General features: G+C 52.3%; 1 protein-coding gene across 4 annotated transcripts in view; it reads left to right on the plus strand.

Moving 5' to 3' along the window:
* The first annotated feature begins 325 nt into the window (after positions 1–325).
* The window catches only part of TMEM181 (transmembrane protein 181), a 50160-nt gene continuing 25303 nt past the window's right edge, over positions 326–25182 (plus strand). For 2 of the 4 annotated variants that reach the window (XM_047858997.1, XM_047859001.1), the window contains exons 1-5: positions 326–471; positions 12649–12752; positions 19522–19577; positions 21366–21456; positions 23362–23483. In XM_047858997.1, coding sequence (XP_047714953.1) covers positions 464–471; positions 12649–12752; positions 19522–19577; positions 21366–21456; positions 23362–23483 — 381 coding nt within the window. In that variant the 5' untranslated portion in view covers positions 326–463. Of the gene's footprint in view, positions 472–815; positions 1379–12648; positions 12753–13710; positions 15331–19521; positions 19578–21365; positions 21457–23361; positions 23484–25182 lie in introns of those variants that run through there. The other 2 variants (XM_047858999.1, XM_047859000.1) reach the window with 2 other exon arrangements.

Here is a 25182-nt window from a genome sequence, read left to right on the forward strand (position 1 = left end):
TTAGAGCTTAACCGACTGGGCCACCCAGGCGCCCCTCCTCTGTTCTTGATTACAGAAATTTGGGAGGTGGGCGCGCCGCGGGACCCCCTCCCATGGGGCCAGTGGGGGGGGGTCTGGGCGGGGTCCTGCACCCCCTCTCCCGCCCCTGCTCCGCTCGGGCTGCACCCCACCTTCACCCGGGCCCCGCCCCCACTGTCACCCCCGCCCCCGCCCCCCTCACCTTCGCCCCTACCCCCCACCTTCGCCCCGGCCGCGCCGCCCCCCGCCCCTCCCGCCGCCGCGCGGTCGCTTCCGCGCACGTGACCCCGCGGCGCGTCGCGCTCTGACGAGTTCCACGGAGCCGGCTGCTCTGCTCCGGGGCCGCTGTCCCTCCGGCTGCGGCTGTGGCTGTGGCTGCCGCGGCTACCGTGCGGTGCCGGGCGGGCTCGGGGCGCGGGCCGGGGCCGAGGGCCGGGGCGCCGAGATGGAACCGTGAGTGCCGGTCGGCAGGGCGGGCGACGAGGGCCGGGGTCTCCCCTCCCTGGGCGCCCGGGCCCCGCGTCCGGGTCCCGCGAGCCCTGACGCCGGGCCCTCCGCCCACGTGGAGCCCGGGCCCCGGGGGGAGGGCGCGACGCCGGGGGCTTCGCGGGGGCGGCTAGGCGCACGCCCCCCCCCCTCCCCCGCCCCGGCGGCCTGCAGGCGGTGGGTACCGGGGCCGCGTTCCGGGACGGGTCTCGGCCAGAGGCGCCCCGGGAGGACCCTCGGAGGCCAGCTCTGGCCCTGCTGTCTCCGGAGACCCGTGCTCCCCAGGTTTGGATGGCTAAGGAGCGGCCCTCCCGGGAAGCCCTCACCGCCTTCCCTGGGGCAGCCCGGGGCCCAGCCTCCCCGCTGGAAGGGCGGTGGCCCCCTGCCCCGACAGTGGCCCTGTCACGTCTCTGTTAAAAGCGCCCAGAGCACCCCACTCAGCTCTTTGTGATCTAGCCCAGCTGAGACTAAAGAGAGGTGCTTTCCAGTGGCTTTTTGATGATGGTGGCACGTTGGGAGCCTGCCACAGCCCTTTTAGATCTCAGGGACACCGAGTTTTATGAGTTTTAATCTGCTGACTTTGGGCCTTATTACCTCTGTGAAGTTGAGGGATTTTAAGGAGGAAAAACCTGTCCAGGGCCCCACAGACGCCAGCCCTAAAGCTTGCCTTTGACGCAGCAGAGTCACCTGGGTACCTCCCAGGGGACATCCGGGAAGAGGAGAGAAAACTAACAAGTTTTGTGCTTGAGTTGCAAAAAGTCAGAAGTCCCAGAGAAGGAGTGCCCAGAGTCTGTCTGCTGTGTGGAGCAGTGTCTGTGGCAGGAGGTTGGGAGGGCCCCTTGGGCAGTTGAAGGCAACCTTCAGACAGGACTGTGTGAGTTTCTCTGTGTTTGGGGTCGTAGGGGCTGGGAGGGTTTGCATTGGACTGCTGCCGAGTCCTCTGACTGTGGACATAGAGAAGATCGGAGGGTGTTGCCAGAATGCAGACCTATGTGATGGAGGGAAAGGTTTTCCTCCACCTCCTCCGAAGTTTCTGACTGTGGTTAATTACTTTAGCACAGCATAGGGAACCGGGCCAGCCTAAAATGGTAGCCCTACATGGATATTTGAAAGGTCTTTCTTTTAACTAAACCCCGGGCAGAGGTGGGTTACCGGTGGTGCCTTCGCACAACTCCAGGGACACCGTTCGTTTGTGACCTGTGCGAATAGTGTACTTGGGATGCCGTGCGAAGATGCCTTCTGGGGTCGTGCAAAGCTGTGACCCTGCGGCAGAGTGACAGCCAGCATGGTTTGGGAGGTTCTCCTCCGTAGCGAACGTCCTTGGGTCCACACAGCACAGCAGCCCTGGGTGGTGTGTGGGGTGTCCTCCCATTTACTTGGACCAGAGGAGCAGAGAGCTTGAAGCGGTGTGGGCGTTGGCCAGGACTGCAGTCTGGGTCTCCTGGGGAAGTCGGGGGCTGTCTGTCACGTGATAGGGAACTAGACCAAGTGGGGGCTGTTAACTAAAGCGAGACTCTCAAACCACAGTGTGAGCAAAGGATTTCAGCGGAGTATGTCTCCTGCCATGGAGCGGTCGACGGCCCGACGCTCTCCTAGAAGCCATGCCGGGCTCTGTGGAGCAAGGGGCTGGGGTTGGGGGATGTTGGAGGTACCTGGAGGTCAGCCAGCCACCGTCGTCTCATTCAAGAGGACATGAAAGCAGTGGGAGTCAGAAAAAGTCTTTGGTGCGCATCAGAATCCCACGAGGAAACAAGCCTGAAGCGTGTCCTGCTTCAGGCCCCGGGAAGGTCAAAGTGCTCTTGTTGCCAGATGTGACAGAGCCCCGTGGCGAGAAGTGACAGGAGCAGGAAGAGGAGCCAGAGAAAGAGTGCCGGGGCAGGGGGATGGGGGGGGGGGGGGGACGGAAGAGAAAAGAGCAGCGTGGTGGAGGAGCTCAGCTTGGGGGGCCGGGGCCAATGCAGGGTCTGCAGGACTGTGAGCTCCCTGCTCACATGCAGCCCTGCCTACTCTTAAAAGGGCAGAAGAGATTGCTGTCAAAACCAGTCAGGATAAATAGTTTCCCCGTCCTTAAAGCTTTAAGCTTAAAATTCCTGCAAACTCCCTTCCTTTTCTGAAAATGCCTGGGAAGTGACAGGTGCCGGGGTTCAGGAGGTAAGGGCCGTGGGCGTCTCAAACAGTTGTTGCCCTGACTTCCTGTTTGAGCATAGCCGTCACAGCCCTACACATAGTTGAGGTGTCTCAGGTTCGTGTGTTGCTTTGCTCTCGCAGTAGCATTTCCTGCAGACGTAGATAAGGTTGTTGTTGGTGGTGGTGGTGGTGGTGTGTGTGTGTGTGGTGTTTGATACTTACAACCAGTTTTTGGAGAGTCTGTTTCACATGTCCGTTTCATTCTGTATGCATTTCAGAGTGGAATTGTATTAAGTGGACTCCTCCTCTGCCAGCAGTGAAGGCGTGGCTCAGACAGATGAACACAGACCTTGTTGGGGTTTCTGTGTCCCAGGCCTTCCGAGTGTCCCAGTGCTCGAGGGGACAGCAGGCCTGTGTCAGTATCCTTGTCTTGCAACTACAGAGTTTTTTAGGATTGTGCCTCTTAGGAATCTTTTGTTTTCCCCCCTGAACCCAAATGATCTCTGGAGCTAATAAAAAGTAACGCTGTTTTCTCTGTACCAGATACTGCTGTGAGCCCCTTCTGTGTGTCATTTCGTGCCATCCTCACAGCTACTCGCCCCGTGACCATTCCCATTGTTACAGATGGCAACACTGAGGTGCAGAGAAGTCCGGTCCGAGGTTCTCAAGGTCACAGTATGTCGCAGAGCTGAGGCTGAAGCCCGAGTGGTTGGCTCCAGAGCCCACATGAGTGACATCGCTCAGTAGCGGCTGGCAATGAACGAGTGCTCACGAGGGCTTTCGTGTAACGAATGACTCATTTAATTACCCCGGCTCCCCTCGGCGGTGGGGCATGTCCATTTTCTGAATTTTACAGTTCGGGGACTGGAGGTGCCGAGAAGGAGAGTGGCTTGCCCCAGGTCACCCTGCGGGTCGTGGCGGAGAGGCCTTCTAGCCCGGGCGGTCTGCCTTCAGATCCTGGGTTCTTCACCGCCGGACGCGCTGTCTGGGCCTGGGCTTGGGTGCTGCCCCCTGGCTGGCGCACTGCCTGCGCTGACCAGCGTGTGGCCTGCTTCCTTGTTGTCTTTGCCCCGGGAAGGCTATTCAGTTACCTAACACGCTCCTGGGTGTGAGTCACTGGGCTTGCAGCCTGGCGAGGATACACAAGGATTCGTGGTTCCTTGAGGAGTGTCGATGAGCATACTGTTCATTAAAATACGCTTTGAGGTTGTTGGGCCTTGAATGTTGGTATAATGGCTTTTTTGACTAGGTAGCCATAAATTATTTATAATATAGTCAAGTTTGAACTTTGAATATATTTGGCTGTATTCAATATATGTCCCTGATAGAAATTTCGGAGTTCTTATTCTGTTCTTCCCCTTAGAGTTTTTTCTTCTCAAAACCCATTGAACGGTAGGTTTAAAAAGGGGAGATTTTGGTGAGGGGGCCAAAAAGCGAGAGTGAGGGAGCGGTGGGCCTCCTTTCTGCTGCTGACTCTGGGGGTTCAAATCCCGCCCCCCTCATGTGGACTGGGACCTCAGCAGTGTATGCCAACCCTAGCCTCTAATGTCCCGTCTGTGAAAGGGCTGATAGTACCTGCCTCACCGGGAAGCACCTAGCCTAGTACCAAATAGGTGCTTAGGGAATGACGGCCCTGCACTTTTCTTCAGTTGGCTGGGTTCTGAGCTGGAGGAGGGGAGGTATTACAGAGTGGATCATCAGGGATAATGGTAAGATGGAAACGTTTTTAGAAAAAAAATTCTTTAATGTTTATTTTTTGAGAGAGAGAGAGAGAGAGTGTGAGCAGGGGAGGGGCAGAGAGAGAGAGGGAGACACAGAATCCGAAGCAGGCTCCAGGCTCCGAGCCGTCAGCACAGATCCCGACGTGGGGCTCGAACCCATGAACCGCGAGCTCATGACCTGAGCCAAAGTCGGACGCCCAACTGACTGAGCCACCCAGGCGTCCCGAAAACAGATTTTTAAAAAAGAAAAAGTAGGGGATGGGGACAAAAGCACAACTCTTACTACTATAGCAAACCTGATTGAGTTCTTCCTATATGCTTCCTGCACTGTCCTGGATTCTTCATTCTTTCATCTATGCCCGCCAACGACCCTGGGGGTTTTCCACGTGTCTCTGATGTACAGAGGAGGACACTGGGGCCCTGAGAGTTACTTAGTCGTCTGCCTAGCAAGTGGGGGTGGGTGGGCAGGATTTGAAGCCAGGCTGCAGATACCAGGCCAGCGCTTTGGACCACGGGAGAAGAGATTACTTTTATACACATGATGAGAAAAACAAAATCTTCGCTTAAAGCATGCCCACGTACTGAGACTGAAAGGCCCTTCCCACTGCCCAGATGTCATTTTTTTAATTCTCCAGTGGGAAATCTGGGAAGGAGTTGAACAAGTAGCGAGATTTGTGATACTGAAATATTTTCAGTCTTAACTTACCTACTGTATTGTGACTTTATGAGACCAGATGAAATACGTATTTATAAGAATGCTTCGGCCTCCTGGATGCTGTTTTCTCCTGCCTCCCTGTGTGTGCTGACTATATCATTTAGGGTTCTGTCAAAGGCAGAGACTGCTGCTGGTCTCCTCTTGCCGCGTCACTGGAAGGCCATGCCTTCAGGTGTCTTCTCGCCTTCTCTGCTCAGCCAAGTTCTGTCCGTGTCATGGTCATTCTGCTCCAGGCCCATAAAGGGACTCGTCGAGTGTGTGCCTCTCCCACGGTTTCTCTCCAGTGGTGTTTTAATAACTCTTATAGGGCCTGTGTGGGAGGGAGAAGCGTCCAGTGGGAAAGTAATGTTGGCTCAAGCAGTTCTGGAGTTCTCGGTGGCCCTAATGGGGACACTGGCTTTCCAGGCGGCTGAGCAGGGGCCTGACTGAGGGTGTGTGCTGAGGGGAAGGCACTTTCTTGGAGCTGTTCTGGCCAGTTCCCAGACCTAGCAAAGGCCAGAACCATACAAAAAATTTACAAGATAACAGTGGGAGAAAACGTTCAATTTTACAATTCAGTGGTCCATACTTTATAATCGCAAAGAAATTAGAACCTGGAGGAAACCAGAGTAAAACCAGGGAGGAATGCATAGAAATGGAAGAAATCAATAGTTATTGGACTAAGGAATCTCTAGTTCATGGCCTGTCATTTATAAGGCTCAGCGCTGGACCACTGGGCCTAGAGAGGCCAAGGGGGAGCTCCAGGCTGGGAGAGGCATGGAAGTCTGTGAACAGTTGCTACCCACAGTGAAATCTGGAAATGGGCACGTGCCTCCTGTCCTCCATTGGAGGAGACAGTTGCCTGGTCAGTGTGGTTGGGGGGCGACCTCACAGGAGGCAGGACTCAGCTGGGCCGGGAAGGAAGGGGGAAGGAAGGGTGCGTCGGGCCTGGAGGGAGAGGAAGGACTCGGTGACTAATCATCGATGGAAATAGGAAGGGCAGGCAACAAGGATGGTTGGTGACTGTTTCACATTCTGACAGGACAGTTCCAGGTGCTTGAACAGGGAGGTTTCTATACTTATGTGACGTAGTGTCTTGAGTTTCATTTTTAATTGTGGGGTTTTTTTTCTTTTTTTGGTATGTATATGAAGGCAAGCTTTGTTTTGTTTTTTTTTTTTTTTTAATGTTTATTTTGAGAGAGAGAAAGAGCTTGTGAGCCAGGGGAGGGTCAGAGAGAGAGAGAGAGCACGAATCCCAAGCAAGCTCTGTACTCTCAGTGCAGACCCCAGCTCAGGGCTTGATCCCACAGTCCCTGAGATCGCAACCTGAGCCGAAATCAGGAGTTGGATGTTTAACCGTCTGAGCTACCTGGGTGCCCCGGGAAGCTTCTGGTTCGAATCGAATACCTGTGAAAAGTGGCTTAAAGAACAGGAGCATCGAGAAGTTGAAGGGGGCATCTCCAGGGCCGCTTTGGCAGCTCTTGTGTCCCTGTGTGGCCTAGGTAGTCTCTGTCTCTGGCTCTCAGTCTGGGCCTGTCGGCTGTGTGCACCTTCTGACGTGCCGTGTGGCTGTGGCCGTGCGGGCAGCGCTCCCCTGCACGGCTCTCCCCACGGGGACAGAGGAGGCTCTTCTCACACATCTCTTTGTGAGGCAGGGAAACCTTGCCTAGCAGCGCCTGGCTGGTTTCCCACAGGTTCTGGGCCCCAGTGCGGCCGGGGGGGGGGGGGGGGGGGACTGGGCAAGTGAGGCTGGTCTCTGGAGGGCAGGGGACCAGGGGAGGAGGAGGCAGAGTGTGGCTCTGGGCAGACAGCAGTGGTGCTTCTGCCCTGCCCCCGAAGAAGTCCCTTCATCTCCCATGGCTCCTGTTCCTCCTTTAGAACGAAGTGAGGATTATGGTGGGTGAGTTGTTTCCAAAGAAACCCGTGTGATCATGTCACAGGCGTGCCAGCGACTGTTGGTGGTGGAGTGTTTGGCTGTCACTCACCGTGATAGGGAAGCCACTGGAGAGTTCCGGACTGAGAGTGAACGCACGTGGCTTTCAGAGCAGTGAGGCGGAGAGCAGAGTGTGGGTGCTCAGGCCACAAGCCGAGGCCCGGGGGAGGCCTGCGGTGCAGTGAAAGATGGCAGGGCCTGACTGGGGGACCGAGAAGGGCCGCGACACGATGTATGTTGAAGGCTGTGTTGTTGCATTAGATGTGGGGAGTGAGCAGAAGACAGGTGTCGAAGGTGACCGCCCTGCTCTCGGCCTGAGCCCCTGGAAGGCTGGGGCTGCCACGTCCTGGGGCTGGGAACTCTGCAGGACAGGGTGGGGGAAGATCCGGAGTCTGGCTTTGGACGCATCACACCAGCCGCTCACCAGATGTGCAAGCGGAGGGTCAAACAGGTGTTCGCTGTCAGCCTGGGGCTCAGCTGGGCCGGGCCGTGAACGTGGAATTGTTCGCCCGGAACAGGGTGAGATCGTTGCGCAGAGCTGACAAGGGAAGAGGGCAAAGGGCAGCACGTGCCAATGTGTCCCGGCAGGACAGCGGTGACGTCTGGCTGCAGAAGGTCCTGCGGGATGGTTTTCCTGCTGTTTCGTTGTGGGTATTGATGGCTTCACAGACTTCATGGTACCTGGAAGCAGTCCCTTGGGAGATGGTTATGACTATGCACAACGAAGGGCAGGCGCAGCTTGCAGCCATTTGGATGATGGCTGCAGTTTGGGGGACTGGCTTTCCAGTAAAGGTGTTTTTAGTTTCTCTAGGAAATAAGTCTGGGTGCTATTTTAAGTCACCCGTGAAACTGAGATTAATTTAGAAGGGACCTAAACGGTCCAAGCCAAAGCTAAGGGGACAATCTGTTCCATTGAGTTTGAAAGGTCTTCCAAGGCTCCAGGGGCTCCAGGGAGGTCTGCATTTTAGAGTGTGTGTGTTAAATGCCTGAGTGTGAAAAGAGACGTGGGCCTGGAGAGGAAGACTGGCGTCTGGGTCCCATCCAGAAGAGAAAAAGGAGGGACAGCTGTCCTGAGCTGGCAGGGTTTTGTCCGGGGCCTTCCTGCTCTGGTTATCTGGGTTGAAGATCCCACCACATGCGGTGCTTGACTTGGCCAGGGTGTCTGGGGAAGTGGGGAGTCCTCTCCCTGCTCCCTAGTATCTTACACACCAATTCAAGGGAAGTACGTGAACACTTTTGAGATAACTAATGAAAGTTGGACAGGTGTTTTCTTGTGTCCAGCGTCCATGGCAGGTAGATGGGTACTTTGTCTTCAGGCCCTCGGCTGTGTCGTGCAGGCCACGTGTGTCGTAATAGGTTAAAGTTACGAGAGATGGGAGGGAGGGGAAGCTTCCTGGAGAAGGTGGGACCTGCAGGTGAGCCCTGTGAGGCAGATTTCGATGGTTTGGTGTGGAGAAGAGAGAGCATTTCACATCAGGAGAGCAGTGTGCGAAGGGGCTGGTCTAGAGTCTGGCTTCACCATGGTGGGAAACATTAAAGAAATTAAGCCCTGGATGCTGATGCTTGGGTTTGAACACCGCCTCAGCCACTTAGTAGCTCGCTGGTCTAGGGCAGGTTACCTGCTGAGCCGTGGCACGGCACCCAGGGGAGGCATCTGGCAGGCTGTTGCAGTGACCGTGCTTGGCGTGGCCAGGGCCTGGGCCCCGAGACCCCGCATGGGGAACGAGACGTTAGGAAGCAAAGCGCCCCTCCTCCTGGCTGGCCGCAGGCGTGGGGTGAATGAGAGATAGGCATCCTCAGAGGTGACTCCAAGGTTGCAGGATGTGGGATGCAGAAAGGGGAGAGGCAGGAAATGGGCAGTGGAAGCAGCTTTTTCATTTGTTACTTTGTTTTTTAATGGGTTCGGTTTTAAACTTATTGACCATAAAGTGGTGTAGACTCCTTAGTGAAAATGTCTTGGGGGACACTGTCTCAGGGTGGGATCAGGGGCAGGGAGGGGGTTGAGATGGTTCCTGGAGGTGGGAAGGAGTGTGAGAGAGGAAGCAGGAGAGAGGAGGCAGGAGATGGTCCGGCATCGGAGAGTCCATGCAGTGCAGGGGCATGGGTGACAGCAGAGGCCGAGCGGATTAGGCTCCTGGATCGGAGGCCTCTTGGTGTCAGGCTGTGTGTATTGCCTACATCACAGCCTTGCCTCTGAGCACTTAGGGAATATTCGTTCCATTGGTGGCCGGATCCTAGGGAATACAGGTTGCCTGTTCACTGAGACTTGCCTGGGCTGTCGGCTCGCTTGATGGTCAGAAACACGTTGGTGTTTCAGCTGGGAGGTGAAGTGGGAGGTAGGCAGAGAAAGCGCTGGGAGCCTGGGTCAGGCAGGAAGTGGTTGTGGGGCGGCTGGCAGGGTGGGGGGAGACGTGAAAGGAGACCCTCTGGGGAGTGGCCTCGACTCCCCACTGCTGCCACTCACAGCGCCACTACTTTGATTGAGCAACAGTGCAGAACTGTGATTTGTCTCGAATAGGAAGGTGTTTCTGAGGCTTAGGAAGTCCCTTGTTTTTGAGCGAACTGCTGTGGAGTTTTTAGACACGAAGCCGAGAGCAAAAGGAACCCTGGAGAGGAGGCACCGTCGTGCGGAACTGAGCCATCTTGGTGCTGGTGCTGGCCCACAGCACCCTGTGGCTGGAGGGGGTCCTCAGACCCCAGGCCCCCAGGGTGAGGATGCCTGGAAAGGTTTACCGCTGGAAGACAGCAGAAATGTGGCTCCGTGCCCAGCCTGCCCCCAGCAAGCCGAGGTCATGGCCGCGATTGTGCCCGATCACATTTTCTCGAGCAGGGGGTTTATTCCGCTTTCTCTGTGTCTTTTTTCCATTGACTTGGGTGAGGTCTGATTTCTGAACCAGGAAAATCTGTAATAAATTGGAATTAAGTAGCAGGGTTTACAATTTTTTTTAATGTTTAGTATTTATTTTTGAGAGAGAGTGCGTGCACAGGTGCGTGTGAGTGGGGGAGGGGCAGAGAGAAAGAGGGAGACACAGAACCCGAAACAGGCTCCAGGCTCCGCCGAGCTGTCAGCACAGAGTCCGTTGCTCAAACGGACTTGAACCCATGAGCCGTGAGATCATGACCTGAGCCGAAGTTGGATGCTTAACTGGCTGAGCCACCCAGGCACCCCTTAAGTAGCAGGGTTAAGGAAGGGAAGCACTAGATTTGTATTCAGCCCTGGAGGAGGAAATTGGCACAGCGTCCCTGGGCAGGTGTTTGCTGCAGGAACTTGGCCTTGTGCTCCCGTTGCCCTGCTGATCTCTTTTCTCCTCATACCCTCTCGTCTGCTAAGTAACTAGGCTTTTCTAGCAAATGATTGATAATGTGTCTTAATGATAGGTTTTAAATATCAAAATTTAAATGTAATTATTATTACTCTGTTTTTCTCTGCTTCTAACTAATGTCCTTTGGGCTCTCGCCTGTGCTCAGAGCCCTCAGCGCCCCTCAGAGCCTCAGCACAGGGTGGACGGGGCGGGGGGAGGGGGTGGAAACAGGTCTCCCTGAGAGCAGCAGAGTGGGATGCCGCAAGTGACTCTAATTTTTTATACAACCTTGGGTTTATGGAAGAGTGGCAAAGATAGTACAAAGTGCCTCTGCACACCCTTCACGCAGCTTCCCCTCTTGCTAGCGTCTCAGCATCGCGGCACGTTTATCAGAGCTAAGAGAGCGACATCGGTGCAGTCCTGTGAACTACAGACTATTTGCATTTTCCCAGCATCTAGTCCATTTAGCTTTGTGTAGTGTTTTTTCCAAGTGAAAATGCCCCGTGCAGCTGCACAGAAATCTTCCCTTCTGCAGACTGTGCTAAGGATCTGCATTATTAGCCTCGACACCTGGGGATGGCAGAGAAATGACAAAGAGGACCTTGTTCGCATGCCGCCCCGCCTCCACGGGGCTTTCTCCAGAAGGGCACTCACGGAGATGGGTCCCCTCAGCTCTCCCTGCTTCCCTGAGCCTCCTTCCTGGGGAGCGGCAGTTACTGCCAAGGGGCAGAGCTGTGACATCTCAGGCAACTGTTCTGCCGTGTCTAGGCCCCAGTGTCCCCATGTGTCAGTCGAAGGGGTTAGACTTCCTCCCTGAGGTCATTTCTGGCTCTAATATTTTAAGACTTTCAGGCCTCTTATAATCATTAGGATCCAAAATCAGAGTTGGGGTCAGACTACTTAATTCACTGGCCCTCGTTTTCATGCACAGCAGGGTCGCTTGTGGGTCAGCCTTTGGACTTGAGTCCAGAAGGAAGAGACAGAGTTACTACTCGTCCCTTTATTTCTTCACTGGTGCCGTCATTCAATGAAACACAGTGACACTGACCTCAGAGTTCATTCGCCCAAAGGTCTGGTGGGTCCTGCTGGAGAGAGCTGGCTTGGTATCAGCCGAGCCACGTCTGAGCCAAGGTGGCTTCTGGGCCCCACCTTTGCCCCGAGATACCATCTGGCTGATTTCCTGCTCAGGAACTGGAATCGTCAGCCACGTAAAGGAGAGGTTGTATGTGTGCACACAGTACCGTAAAAGCAAATAACCTTTCCTTCCGTTTCAGTTCTCAGCCTGGTTCTGCCTGTCCCAGGCGTGTGTGCACTGTTCTGAGGTGTGAGAAGTTCCTCCTGTCCCAGCTCCCAAGACCAGGAAATGCTATGGGAATAAAAAGAATGTAAAAAGCAAAGCAAAACAGCCCCCCACCCCCGTCGCTCATCTCTTTGGGTTTATGGGTCTCCTCGTTAGGTTATTTGGTAGCGGTCGGCCGCTTGCGGGCCAGACCTGGCCTGCCACCTCTTTGCAGTCAGGTTGAACTGAAACACAGCCACGCACACGCGTGTTCATCACGCCTGCCTGCGTGTAGAGGCAGCAGTGAGGACTAGAGGCCGTGTGGCTGGCCGGGCCTCACACATTTGAAGTGTGGTCCTTCGTGGATTTTCTTCTGACGCCTGAGGTGGGGCATTCGAAAGGAGAACTGATCCCTCCCCACTGCCGTCTTCTTCCAGAGCAGAAAATAGGACTGAATAGGCAGGGACCTCCTGACGGGGGGGTGGGATGGATCCACTGAGCTGCTCTCCACGTTGGAGTAAGTCACAGAGGACTGTGGGCGGCCTGCTCAGCAAAGGCCAGGCTGAGCTTCACCGTGTGGGTGGGTGCAGGTGCAGGGCTGTGCAGAGCCCTGGACAGGAAACGTGAGGCCGTGGGCTTCCTGGAGGGCCAGGTAGGAAGATACGTGCTGGAGGCACCTGCAGTTCCTGGTCTGGGCTTGACTGCGTCCGCAGACAGCCGCGAGCCCGTGTGAATTGGGGTCTTCCCTGCACCCAGGCTCTGCTCTGGCTGCTGAAAGTCGGGCTGTGTAGAAGTGCTGAGCCACCACGTGGGTGGGGTGGTGAAACACGCCCCGAGTGGGCGTCGAAGCCGCAGCACGTTCTCGCGCCACGAGGAGTGGGGTTTGGCTGCCTGCGGAGAAGCCCTCTCCCCGGAGCGCTTGACCCAGGGCTTAGCGGACAGTCCCCCACCCTCTGGTGGCCCCCAAGGTGTTTTGGTCAGGCGGGCGACCTGGGTCTTGGGGAGGCCCGCCCCTGAGGGGGGGAGGGGATGGCCCGATGTAGCCTCGGCCACCCCTGTGTGAGCCTCACCCGCTGGCTTCTCTGCAGGCTGGCGCCCATGCGGCTGTACACGCTCTCCAAGCGCCACTTTGTCCTCGTGTTCGTCGTCTTCTTCGTCTGTTTCGGCCTGACCGTCTTCGTTGGGATCAGAGGTAAGCCGCAGTTTTTGATCGTTTTATCATTTACAGTTACCTTAGTACCCGCTTTTCAGCCCAGCTGAGCTGTCCCCACTCGCTGGCACCCGCTAAGAGCCCTCCCTGCTGTAGAGGGTGAAGTGCCACTTCTTCTGAACCCACTGGGTGAGGGGTAACCCTGGCCTTGCCCCACACAGCAGCCAGGGCTTGAGTTTAGCCTGGCAGTACCGGGAGGCCTCGATGGCGTACCTTTTAGCGGACGGTCCAACATTTCTGCAGTCTCCTGTGCTCGGGACCCAGCCTGGGCGCTGGCGAGTCCAGGACATGCTGGCCGATGGGGGCCGCAGGCAATGTAAACGGCCCGGCGCAGCAGATTCCAGGGAGGGCATGAGATAGCTGTGAGCACGGGGCTGGGGTGACCGAGGGGACCTGGGAGGCTGCTCTAGTGACGCCCCAAGCTCTTGGCAGGAGGGAGCCTGCAGGTTGGCTTTTGCCTTGTGTTCAGGGCACCAGGTGCCCTGGGGTTCCAGAGCCACATCATAATGCTTTTAGCTTCAGAAATGCCTTTGAAATCATCCAGTCCAACCCCATTTTGCACAGATGGAAAACAGAACCAGAGAAGCTGGCCTGTTTTCAGCAGGTTCCCAGAAACCTGGTCTCTTCAGCCCTGTCTGGGGGGTAGGAGACCAGGAGCCTGTGTGGTTGTTTCTTCTTTCTTTCTTAAATATATTTTTTACTGAGGGTGGTCTCTGATAGGTGTTTGATTACGGCATTTCCTACTAAAGTCAAATGACACTTAGGCTTAGCGTGTCCCAGAGGCGGCTGGGCCTCCAAAGGCTAGTTTCTTAAACTTTTTTTATGTTTATTTAATTTTGAGAGAGAGGGAGAGACAGAGCGTGAGCAGGGGAGGGGCAGAGAAAGAGGGAGACGTAGAATCCGAAGCAGGCTTCAGGCTCCGAGCTGTCAGCACAGAGCCCGACGTGGGACCTGAACTCACCAACCGCGAGATCATGACCTGAGCCGTTGTTAGACGCTCAGCCAACTGAGCCACCCAGGTGCCCCTCAGAGGCTAGTTTCTTAACCTACACTGGATGTGGGCTGGGTGAATGGCCCAAGGAAGCTGGGGAGAGGGAGGTCGTTTATGTGCTGTTTGCCTGCTGGTGACGAAAATGATGGTGACAAGCAACTGTAGCCTCCTCTTTTCCTGCCTGTGAAGTCACCAAGGAATAAGTTACATTAATCACAGCACAGGACATATCAGTCATCTTACTTGATTTTCATAACTGTCCTTTTAAGATTGGTAGGAGAGGCATTCATAGTCTCCTGAACTGCCGTCTCATGGGACCTCAGCCAACTCGTTTCCTTAAGCCACTGTTGGCCACAACATCCGTGATTATATTCAACCTTTTCCACTCTTGCATAAGTGAAAAGTGATACACCTGGGCTGAGATGGGAAGAGCGATGTCAGGATTTCCATGTCCCTTTCCTTCTTTCCAGTGAGTGCTGGTATTAGGGTTCTCCAGAGAAACACACCAATAGGATATACGTAGATACCGATATAGATGGATTTATTGTGCCTTCGGGGCCTGCTTGGGCGCGATCGTATATGCCCCACTTCCGTCGGATGATGGAGTGCTGCTAGCGTGTCCAGCTCCGTTCCTGCTGGGTCGGCTGACACGCAGCTCGTGGCGGGCAGCTCAGGTCTCCTGGTAACTTGGTGGCCCACGGGTAAGCATTTAGTCTCTCCTAAGGCCCGGTAGGAAGGCAAGAGCTGTGTGTCACGAGGGGAGTGGTTATCTGTGGAGGAGGGCAAGGCTTTGCTCCAGAGTCCCAAGGGTCTGCGCGAAGATTCATCTGTGGGCCCTGCCAAAGGCTCCAGATGACATCCTTGTCTTCTGACATTTCAGACACCTTTACATCTGCCGGATCATGTGGCCCAGCAGCAGGCAGCCCGCACGGCAGCCTGGAGCTGGTGGAGAGCCTTCTCTTGTCCTGGCCCCCACTCAAAACTTGCAGCTTTTTGGTTCACGAGGTAAATGGGCCAGAGTATGACACCCAAGCGAGGAACACGTTGCCTCCAAAAGGCAAAGAGGGGAGGCCCGCTAGGCGTCGCGTCTCTGGTTTGGTTGTAGGGGAGCCAAATACAACGGTTTAGCTTTCACCTCAGAAGGGATAGCTCTACATGGCGCACGTGTATCTTGACCAGATTTCTTTCCGTTCTCCCACGTGCGAGTGTCTTACCAGGAAGTTTACAGTACTCGCTGCTTCTTGCTCACGGCGGCTTGTGGGAGGGAGAGGTGACCAAGGTCCGTGCGAACCAAATTAGGATGTAGGGCCGGAGATTTGACACTCCTTTGAGGGAGGACCATGAAGGTGTATTGCTGGCCTGGCTTCTGGTGGGCCTCGCTCTCGGCGATGAAGAAAATGGCGTTTGCCGGATCAGCAGCTGCCTCAGGTCCCAGAGGATGTGTGAATTTGCTCAAGCAATGAAACCCTGCCTGCAACAGCCGCTGCGGTTCGAACCACACCCGGTGATGCTTAATGGCGATCTGCTGTCCTCTCCAAGACCCACCCACCTTCTGCCCAGGCCAGATAGGCGAGTTGAACGGCCGTGTGGTGGGAACCTTTCCGGTTGGGGGATGGGAGAACTCACGGCTGCAGTCCATCCAGGCATGCGATACTGCTTTTGATTATGTTTTTGTAAGTAGAGGCTCCCTGCAGGGTGGGGATTCTGCCAGGCGCTGAGTGTATCTAGTGCAGTTCTGCGTTCTGGAACTGGGGACCCACTGGGCCCATTGTGACACGTACCTGAGCTAAAACCCCACTGATTGCGTGACCTCCGTGAGTCCCTGCTCTGACTGGTGGACCGCATTGATGTTTTGGGTCTCCTGAAATTAGGGTCAGTTCAGAGCCGGTGTCCGGGGGTCCCCAAAATGTATTTCTTTTCCCCAGTGTGCGGTCATCTTGGTAAAAGGTTGTAGGTTCCTTTGGGAGAATGATTAATAGTACACATTTTTGGCAATGTACTGGGGTGCTTTCTTAAGGGGACCCTGTCTCCTCTTCACTCAAGGTTTGAGTCTGTAACCCGGCTCAAATCTGGAATCTATCGATGGGCTGCAACTTCCTGTGTTTATGATTCTGGTTACACTTTTGTTCACTTAGAATTTTCTGCTTACACAGATCAGGTAAGACTATAGTAGGCTTCCTGTGTATTTCACTTCTGGAAACACCATAATCAACTAGCCAGCACCACAGGTCTGTGTGAATCAGATGGTCGGATTGCTGCTTTGACTCTCCTGTTCGTTACAGTGACCATACCCACCTTGCTTTTGGTGGCTGAGTCCCTCTGCTTGGCCCCACCGCTGCTGGGATTCAGCGACTCCCATAGCGTTTGGTTTCCCCCCGTTCAGTGGTCATGGCTCCTGCTCTCTGGGTGGCCTGCCGAGCAGGGCCGTCACAGAGCTCTTTCAGGATGCTGGGGCTCCCCTCACAAATTTATTCCTCACAGTAGTAGTGAAAGGTTTGTCTTCTGGGCTCTTCCAGCAGGTCTTAAATGACAAATCCACCCCAATGTTCTAGTCTCCCCAAGTCTCCCAATCCCCTCCTCTCCATTAAGCCAAGGCAGGTGTGGCATTTCTGATTTGCTCACTGGGGACCACCTTTTGGTCCAAGTTTTAACCAGCCAACCGAACTGTTAGAGCCCCTCCTAACTCCCTGAGCTCTAGCATGCAACGCAGTATCTCTGCTGAGTGAGCCCATGTCCATAAATCCAGCCTGATCCAATTTACGTTCCTTCCACCATGTTCCCCACACCCTTAGTAGTCGTTCCCATACACGTTCCCCAGATTTCTCTCTGTATAAATCCGAAAACTCAAGTATTCTTTGAGAGTGTAGTGCATCTCCTCGTGGGTCATATTTGGTGCCTCACCTTCAGAGGCCTGTTGGGACTTAAGTCTAGTTATTGTTCTAGAAGCAAAGAAGGAAGGTTGCTCAGCAGAATCTGCATCGTCTTGCCTGATCCTCAGGGATCACTTGCGTAGGTAATGCAGGGTCTTCGTCTAGGAAGGAGGTGGGAGGGCTGTTTCTACTGGGAATGGAGAGAACTCGTCTAATGGCAAAGAAGATGCATTGAAACGTAGTAGCTCCACACCCCCAGCTTCCTCAGGATCCTCCTGTGCGTCTCCAGACCAGGATCCCACATCCCCAGACCAGGACCCCACTGCTCCCCAGTCAGTGCCCTCACTTCAGCAGTGAGCCTGTGAGGCCGGTGTCCAACTTGCATTGTAATTCTGCCAGTTGCAGGATGAGATTCTGAGCTTGATTTTCAGCACTCAGCCCCTATGGCTACAGGTGATAAGGGTCTCTGTCAGGGCGCACAGAAGCTGTCAGATCATTTATGCAGCTCTGGAGCTGGGAATTCAAACCCCTGACCTCGCCTTTTCTTTTACCACGTTATCCAGGGACATTAGGAACAACCAGTCAACCTCATTCTATTTGTTATAAAAAAAAATTTTTTTTTAAGTTTATCCATCTATTTTGAGAGAGAGATAGACAGCAAGGGAGGGGCAGAGACAGAAGGAAACAGAGAATCCCAAGCAGGCTCCGCACTGTCAGCAGAGCCTGACGTGGGTCTTGATCCCACGAACCGTGAAATCATGACCTGAGCTGAAAGCAAGTGGAACACTTAACTGAGTAAGCCAGCCAGGCACCCCAATCATTAGCATCTTTATTATTTTTTTTTTAATTTTTTTTTAATGTTTATTTATTTTTGAGACAGAGAGAGACAGAGCATGAACGGGGGAGGGTCAGAGAGAGAGAGAGAGACAGAATCTGAACCAGGCTCCAGGCTCTGAGCTGTCAGCACAGAGCCCGACGCGGGGCTCAAACTCACGGACCACGAGATCATGACCTGAGCCGAAGTCGGCCGCTTAACCGACTGACCACCCAGGCGCCCCAGCATCTTTAAATCTAATCAGATTAGAGAGCCAATTCCAGAAACCCCAGAACCAATATTAAAAAAGGTCATTATTAATATTCTGTTCCTCTTTAACCACTCTTGTGCCAAACTCTGTATTAGTTAGGGTTCTCCAGAGAAATGGAACCAAAGGGGAGATACATATATATGTATATACTCAGACACACATACGCATAGGAGGGGGGAGGGAGGGACAGGGAGACAAGGAGAGAGAGGGGCAGAGGTAGAGAAGAAAGAGAGATTTACTGTAAGGAACTGGCTTGCATGATAATGGAGGCTGAGAAGTTTCAAGATATGGAGGCATAGCAGAGCTGGTTAAGTTCCAGCTTGTGTCTGGAAACAGATGAACACCTATGTGCCAGCTTGAAGACCGAGGACAAGACCAGGCAGAGAGCAGATTCTCCCCCATTCAGCCTTTTGCTCTGTTCAGGCCTTCAACCATTTGGATGAGGCCTACCCACATTGGGGAGGACCAAATTTTTTCTCGTCTGTCCACTGATTCGCCAGAATCATGTTTATCCAAGTATCTGGGCACCCCAGGGCCCAGTCAGTTGACACAAAAATCACCATCCTACGTCCTGTGGTAACATTGTTAGGATTTCAGATTAAGAGTGTGTTAGCGACCAGTGGGTTTGTCACCCCTCATTTTGCAGATGTGAAAATAGATTCAAAAAGCCAAGTTGGCTAAGACTAGAGTCTGGACTTTGCGACTCCCAGTTCTTAATTCTTTCTGAGAAAGCAGATTGCCTTATTTCCTGGAACAGGGATTTGCTGAGATTGTGAGTCTATTTAAAATAAGCCTCATTGTGGGCGAAAGCCTCCTTCCCACAGAGGGACAGCCTGTCAGCATTCTTAACGGTTCTTAATGTTGCTACGTTACTTACATACTTGCTGTACGTACTCGAGTATTTCCTTCTGTACATGGCGGTTCCTGGGCAGCAGGCTGGGGATGGTCACCCAGGCAGCCCAGAAAACTGGCATCCCAGCTGAGTGTAATTTATTGTAGAGCAAATTAAATTAAAATCTGCTTCACACTGTTTCCTTTGATTGCTTCTTTTAAGGCCAAAGCTCTGAACAGTTACATTGTAGGATTCCATGAAGCTTATAGATCTGTTATTTCAGGAAAAGCCTTGAGTATGCATTAAAATATTTTATACTTTTTTATATCCTGAACTCAATACATATTTTTGGAAGACTGGATTAATTGGATGAACCGATAAATGTGGCTTAGTTTTTTAGCAGAAATTGTTATACTTTATAAAATCTATAGACAGTGTCCGTGTCATTAACGGTTTCTTGGATCGGAGCACTACTGAGTGAGCCGTCATTGAAAGCAAAGGAGAGGTTTTGCATGTCTAGATCCCATGGAAGTCACACACATTGTGTGGTGGTCACGTGATGTTCGCCTGGTCTGCGATGTTGTGTGTCTGTTTGTATGTTTATATGTCCCCTAAGGACAGACCAGGAAAATAGGGCCACCTCTACATAATGCGAGTCTTTCTTGGCATTTGAAAAACAATCGATAGGGGCACCTGGGTGGCCAGTTAAGTGTCCACCTTCAGCACTTCAGCTCAGGTTATGATCTCGCGGTCTGTGAGTTGGAGCCCCATTTTGGGCTCTGTGCTGACTGACGGCTCAGAGCCTGAACCCTGCTTCAGATTCTGTCTGCCTCTTTCTCTGCCCCTCCCTCACTTGTGCTCTGTGTCTGTCTCTCTGAGAAATACACGTTAAAAAAATTTTTAAGTGAAAAACAATAAATTAATTATTGATATAGATATAACCTGGCTTTTTCTTTCTCTGTTACATTTTTAGGGCCCAAAGTGATCCAGACTTCCGCAGCTAATTTTTCACTAAGTAATAGTAAAAAGGTAAGACTGGGTCGAAGTGGCAGCTGGAGGGGCCCTAGAAACTTCCCGGTGACTCAGACGCGGTCCTGTCCTGTGTGGAGGGTCCCCGCACCACCCTTGCCCTGCAGCTCCCTTCTTCGGCAGCATGCATTTCCTACAGCGCTGTCAGCCGCTGGGCCCTGGGCTCTTGTTTGCCGAAAGGTCCTTTTCTGCTGCAGTGAATACCGCAGCACTGTGAGAGGCCGGTGGTGTTACCTGTGAGGGAGCAGCGGTTCCTTTCCAAATGCTGGTTAACTCCCCCTGATTCCTCCCGCCCCTGAGTCTTACTAGACTGTAAGTTCTAACAGTGCTCACTCAGGCATCTGACTATTTTTTATTATTTTTATGCAAGCGAAGATGCCGTCTCCATGTCGGGTTTCTAACAGGCACAGGTCTGTCTGACGATTGTTTGGTCATTCCTTGTATGAACTCGGTTTAAGTGAAAAATCCGTTTTCTTTTCTTTCTTTCATGTGGTTGATTCTTCACCATCTTTAGAGAAAAACAAAGGTCCTTCCAGTTGGAGAATTTCAGTACTCTTTAATAAATGCTAACTTGTGAGAGCCCAAACAACGAAACCCCTTTATTTTTCTGCATATCAGACATAGTATCTTTATCTGTAAACCGAATTCAGTTGTCCTACATTCTCCTGGCATCATAACAAGTTTAAGTTGGATTATTTGCCCCCAAATATCCCCTTGTCTTCCTTCTCTTAGCTCCCTGGTGGGTTTTCACCCTTAAGATTTTCAAAAAAGCAAAAGGACGAAAATGCCCTAAAGCTTACCTTGTAATCCTTTTTCTTCCTATTCCTAGTTTCAAAGGGCCCTCTGGTTAGCCCGCTAGCATGTGTGTTTATTTTATTTACTTCTTGCCCTGAGGATCTGATCTAAGAGGTGCCGCCATGGAGCTTCCTAACCATAGTTTGGTCTTTTACAATTTCTGTCTCAGGACGTAAGTCCTTTTTTGACACCGAAAATAACAGCCGTCCCACCAAACTGACTTGCTTGCAAGAGCTCACGCTCACTTCTGCAAGATGCTAGACCACCCGCCGGTAGGCATCATTGCCTCGGTGGCTTCGGGCACGCCTTCGGGCACAGGGAGTTTCCGCGGGGCTAAAACACAGAAATGATATATTTACATGCAGAGACTACACATTCTAATAATGTGTTTCTTTGGAACCCTGGGTGGTTTTCAAACACTTACACAGTGTTCTCTGTATCCCAGGCTGCCAGAAGCCATTATTGTGGTTTTCAGCAGACACTGCTGAAAGTGTCATTGGCAGAAGTATTATTGGCAACCTGGTCCCCTCTAATTTTTCTCTCCAGGGGTGTTAAGACTTCACAAAAGCTGAAGACAACCAACCTCACCCAGCAACAGGTCTGGCACACTGCTGCTGGGGAATGATTCCTGTGAATACGGAAATACGTCTTTGATGTCCTTTATTATCTTAACAACACATCTCATTATATGTACTTTTAATTTTTTTCTCCAAGATGGCCTTTTGGTATTTAAGTAGGAATGTGATCCCAAGGCTGCAGGTGGTGGAAATCGCCTGCTTAGAGGTGTTTGTAAGACAGAGGTGACTGCAGTAGAAAGTCCTCTCTTTTTCTGGAGGCAGAATTTCACTGTATTGTCTAAATGAAAGCTGCACGTTTCTGTTTCAGAGCTAACACTCCAACCTTTTTTGCTAAATGTAAATTTTTGTATATTAAGACAGACTGAATGAAAAGGTCATATGGATTCCTTAACTTTTTTTTTTCTTTTTGCCTTAGCTGAAGCCAATTCAAATACTTTCAAATCCACTGTCTACATATAATCAGCAACTGTGGCTGACATGTGTTGTTGAGTTGGATCAATCAAAAGGTATGAAGTCTGGCATTTTGGAATGATTTTTCTTTGTACAAAGCACCATATTTGAAAGATGGACGGAGCTTTAGAATCTTTGAACAAGTTCTCAGAGGTGGATCACAAGGATGGTCATTATTCTTTATAATGGCAACAAATTGAAAGCCCCTCAAAAGTCTGCCAGTGTCTTCCAGAGTAAGTTAGAAGTAAGTCAGCATTGGTCAGCTCTCAGGGAGCACCGATCAGCTTAGCTAAGTGGCTGCAAAGCGTAGGTGCTGCTACAGCAGGCTTTTGCCTTGGGGTTCTGGGAGAGAATTAAGTTCTGATGCCCTGAGCCAATGGTTCTGTCCCCCAGGGAAACTTGGCAGTGTCTAGGAACATTGTGACATTTTGGTTGTCACCACTGGGGAGGAGGGATGTTACCAGTATCTAGAGGGAGGAGGCCAGGGATGCTTCTAAACAGCCTGTAGTGCACGGGGCTGTCCCATGACGAAGGATTGTCTGGCCTCAAAATATCAGTACTGCTGAGGCTGAGAAGCCCTGCCCTGCAGCACCCACGGTTTTTTGTTTTTTTTTTTTTAATTTTTTTTTTAATGTTTATTTATTTTTGAGACAGAGCATGAACGGGGGAGGGTCAGAGAGAGGGAGACACAGAATCCGAAACAGGCTCCAGGCTCTGAGCTGTGAGCACAGAGCCCGACGCAGGGCTCGAACTCACGGACCGCGAGATCATGACCTGAGCCGAAGTCGGCCGCTTAACCCACTGAGCCACCCAGGCGCCCCAGCACCCACGGTTTATAATGCATCGGCTCTGTTCGTCTAGAGTGGCACTACTTACATACCATTCGGGGGGAACTGAAGAAATGACCACCCACGTTATTTTCCATGTTCTGTGATCAGGCGAGAAAGATTTGGTTGAGAAAGAATTTGAAAAGATAACCCCATGACCGCAGTAAATTAAATGAAAAAAAAATGTATATTACAAAAAACTTAATCCTTTTTTATAACATTTCATTATTTTTGTAAAGTTTATATATTTTGAGAGAGTGCAAGTGGGGGAGGGGCAGAGAGAGAGGGAGACAGAGAATCCCAAGCAGGCTCTACACTGTCAGCACAGAGCCCGACGTGGAGCTGGAACTCACGAAACCATGAGATCATGACCTGAGCCGAAAAGTCAGAAGCTTAACCGGCTGAGGCACCCAGGCGCTGCAGTTTTTATAACATTTTAAAAAACAAAAATAAATTTAGCATCACTGTGTATTTTTATGTCTAGAAAATGGTCTGGAAGGATGGACACAACATGTTAATTATGGTTATCTCTTGGCGATGGGATTGTAAGTGTTTTATTTCTTTTTAATGTTTATTTTTGAGAAAGAGAGAGTGAGCGAGCGAGCATGAGCAGGGAAGGGGCCGAGACAGGGAGACACAGAATCTGAAGTAGACTCCAGGCTCTGAGCTGTCAGCAAAGAACCATGAGATCATGACTTGAGCCAAAGTCAGATGCTTAACCAACTGAGCCACCCAGGTGCCCCAGGATTAGTACTTTTTGTTCCTTGATTTTTTAACAGTGGACATAAAGACAAAATAATAAATTATATAAACAGAAAAATAAATCTAACTTTATTGTGGTGTAAAGTGAAGTTAAACATTTATGTGGGGAAATAAAAAATAAAATTTCATTAGCCATCAAATACTTGCCCTTTTGTGAACCAAAAATGATGGATCTGGAATGAAGGTTTTCACACAGGCTCCTGGACAATGGGTTGGAAGTAGAACCTAATGGAAAGGTTTTACTTCGCTGACAAGTGTGAGGTTTTCAAATGTGCCAAGGCTGAGGTGGTCAAAGGACCCTCCTGGGCTCTTACCTTTGCAAGTGTGATGTGCCTGACATGGTCTCTGACGCTGACTTTCTTTCTTTTGTAGAAACATCTATTCAGACAAGCTTTCTCATGACTGTTAAAGTTGATGGTGTAGCTCAAGATGGAACCACCATGTTCATTCATAACAAAGTTCACAATCGGACAAGGACCCTCACCTGTGCGGGGGTGAGTGCATTTGATTGGTCAGTGATTATTCATCACTGTTAGTGCATCACTGCTGCACTATTACATATGTGCTCTCTGAAGTGAAAGCATTGAGTCATACCAATGGTGGTGTGGAAAACACACCTAACTTTATACATTGATACCCTTAGAAATTCTTACAAACTTACACACATGTACACATGATACGTGAACCCACATATGATGCCTGGTGTCTACAGGTGACTCTTTACGGGCTGCTCGTCATCTCTGAAGTCTGCCGTTGTTCGTGGTCATTCCGAATTGCCGGGGTCTCGGGCGTCAGCCCTGTGATGAACACCCTGATCCACCTGTGGGGGCTGAGGCCCAGGCCCCTTAGGAAGAGCAGCCTGCTTGCTTGAGTGTCTACTTTCGGACGTACTGTGTGGTCATGGGTTAGGAAACCTGGCGGTCCAAAGTGAGAAAGGAACCCTCACTCTCGATTATTTTTTGGCACCATATTCTGCTGGAATCCCAGGAATGAGAGCCAGAACCCCTCTGTATAGGGCTGGGAAGCTCCCTAGGACTCAGCAGGTGGCCTGGAGAACATGGGGAACATCAGAAAAGAGAATGCATTGGAGTGTAGGGTTAGGAAAGTGGTTTCCCCGACAGGCCTCATGCCTGGCTTTCCATGCAGTCAGGTTTCATTGAGTCCCCAGAGCAGGCCCACGGAGCAGGCACTGTTACCAGAGCCCCAAATTATGTAAGAAACTGAGGCTCCGAAAGGTCAGAGTACTTGCCTGAGGTGACGCTAGTGACAGGGGGGGCCAGGATTTCAGCTCGTGGTTTGTTATTGTGCAGCGTGTATCCTTAGCAACCACGCACCGCCCGGTTGAGAAGAGTGAAGAGCAGGACTGTTTGTCCTGGCAGGAAAGGATTCAGATGGCAGGGCTCCTGTTGGATGGCTGGCCCCCGTCTGTGGTTCCCTGGCCCGCATCTATGGTTCCTCCCTGCCAGGGCCTGCTCCCTGGGACCGCGTGGCAGCTCCGCCCACTGGGTCGGCCTCATGGGCCTGGCAGGTGCTGCTCCGGAAACATAAGTGACCAGACCCTCGTTCTGCCTCCTCTGTAATCACCCACGGGAGCAGGGCTGGGCCGGCCTGTAACGTGTTCTCCTTGACTGCAGGGTGGGGTTACGCCTTCCCTGACCGTCCTCATAAAGTGGCAAGGATCAAGTCGAATATCATATGTGAGCGCCTGCGTGTTGGTGCCCATGGGGCCCTGCACCTGCCGTGTCTGTGTCCAGTAGGTGCTGTGTTAGCTCCACCAGTACACGGGAGGGATGATGGATGCGGGGTCTGAAAGGACCTCTGCTCAGGCCTCGGCCCTGCCTCCACTCCCGGGAAGGCTGGAGTCCGCCCTCAGCTGGCCTTGCTCTTTCTCGCACCGAACAGGCGGTCAGTGACTTCGTCCTAAGGCTGGTGTGACTAATCTTTCTGGTTTGCGAGGACTGAGGAGTTCCCAGGATGGGGGACTTTCCCTTTGAAACTGGGGAAGGTCTCAGGCCAACTAGGAAGACTCGGGCACCTTGTATAGTGCCAGGCTGCCTGTGAGGCTGCTTGCCTGCACTGCTGTGGCACTGCCCGCCACACTGTGCACCTTGACAGTGGCCCTTTGTGCCTCTCCGCGGTGTCTCCCCTCTCCTGTCGGTGGCCCTACTTCAGTTTACGCTGTGTCGCCTTGGG

The sequence above is a fragment of the Prionailurus viverrinus genome, chromosome B2 (assembly GCF_022837055.1).
Source record: "Prionailurus viverrinus isolate Anna chromosome B2, UM_Priviv_1.0, whole genome shotgun sequence".
Lineage (NCBI taxonomy): Eukaryota > Metazoa > Chordata > Mammalia > Carnivora > Felidae > Prionailurus > Prionailurus viverrinus.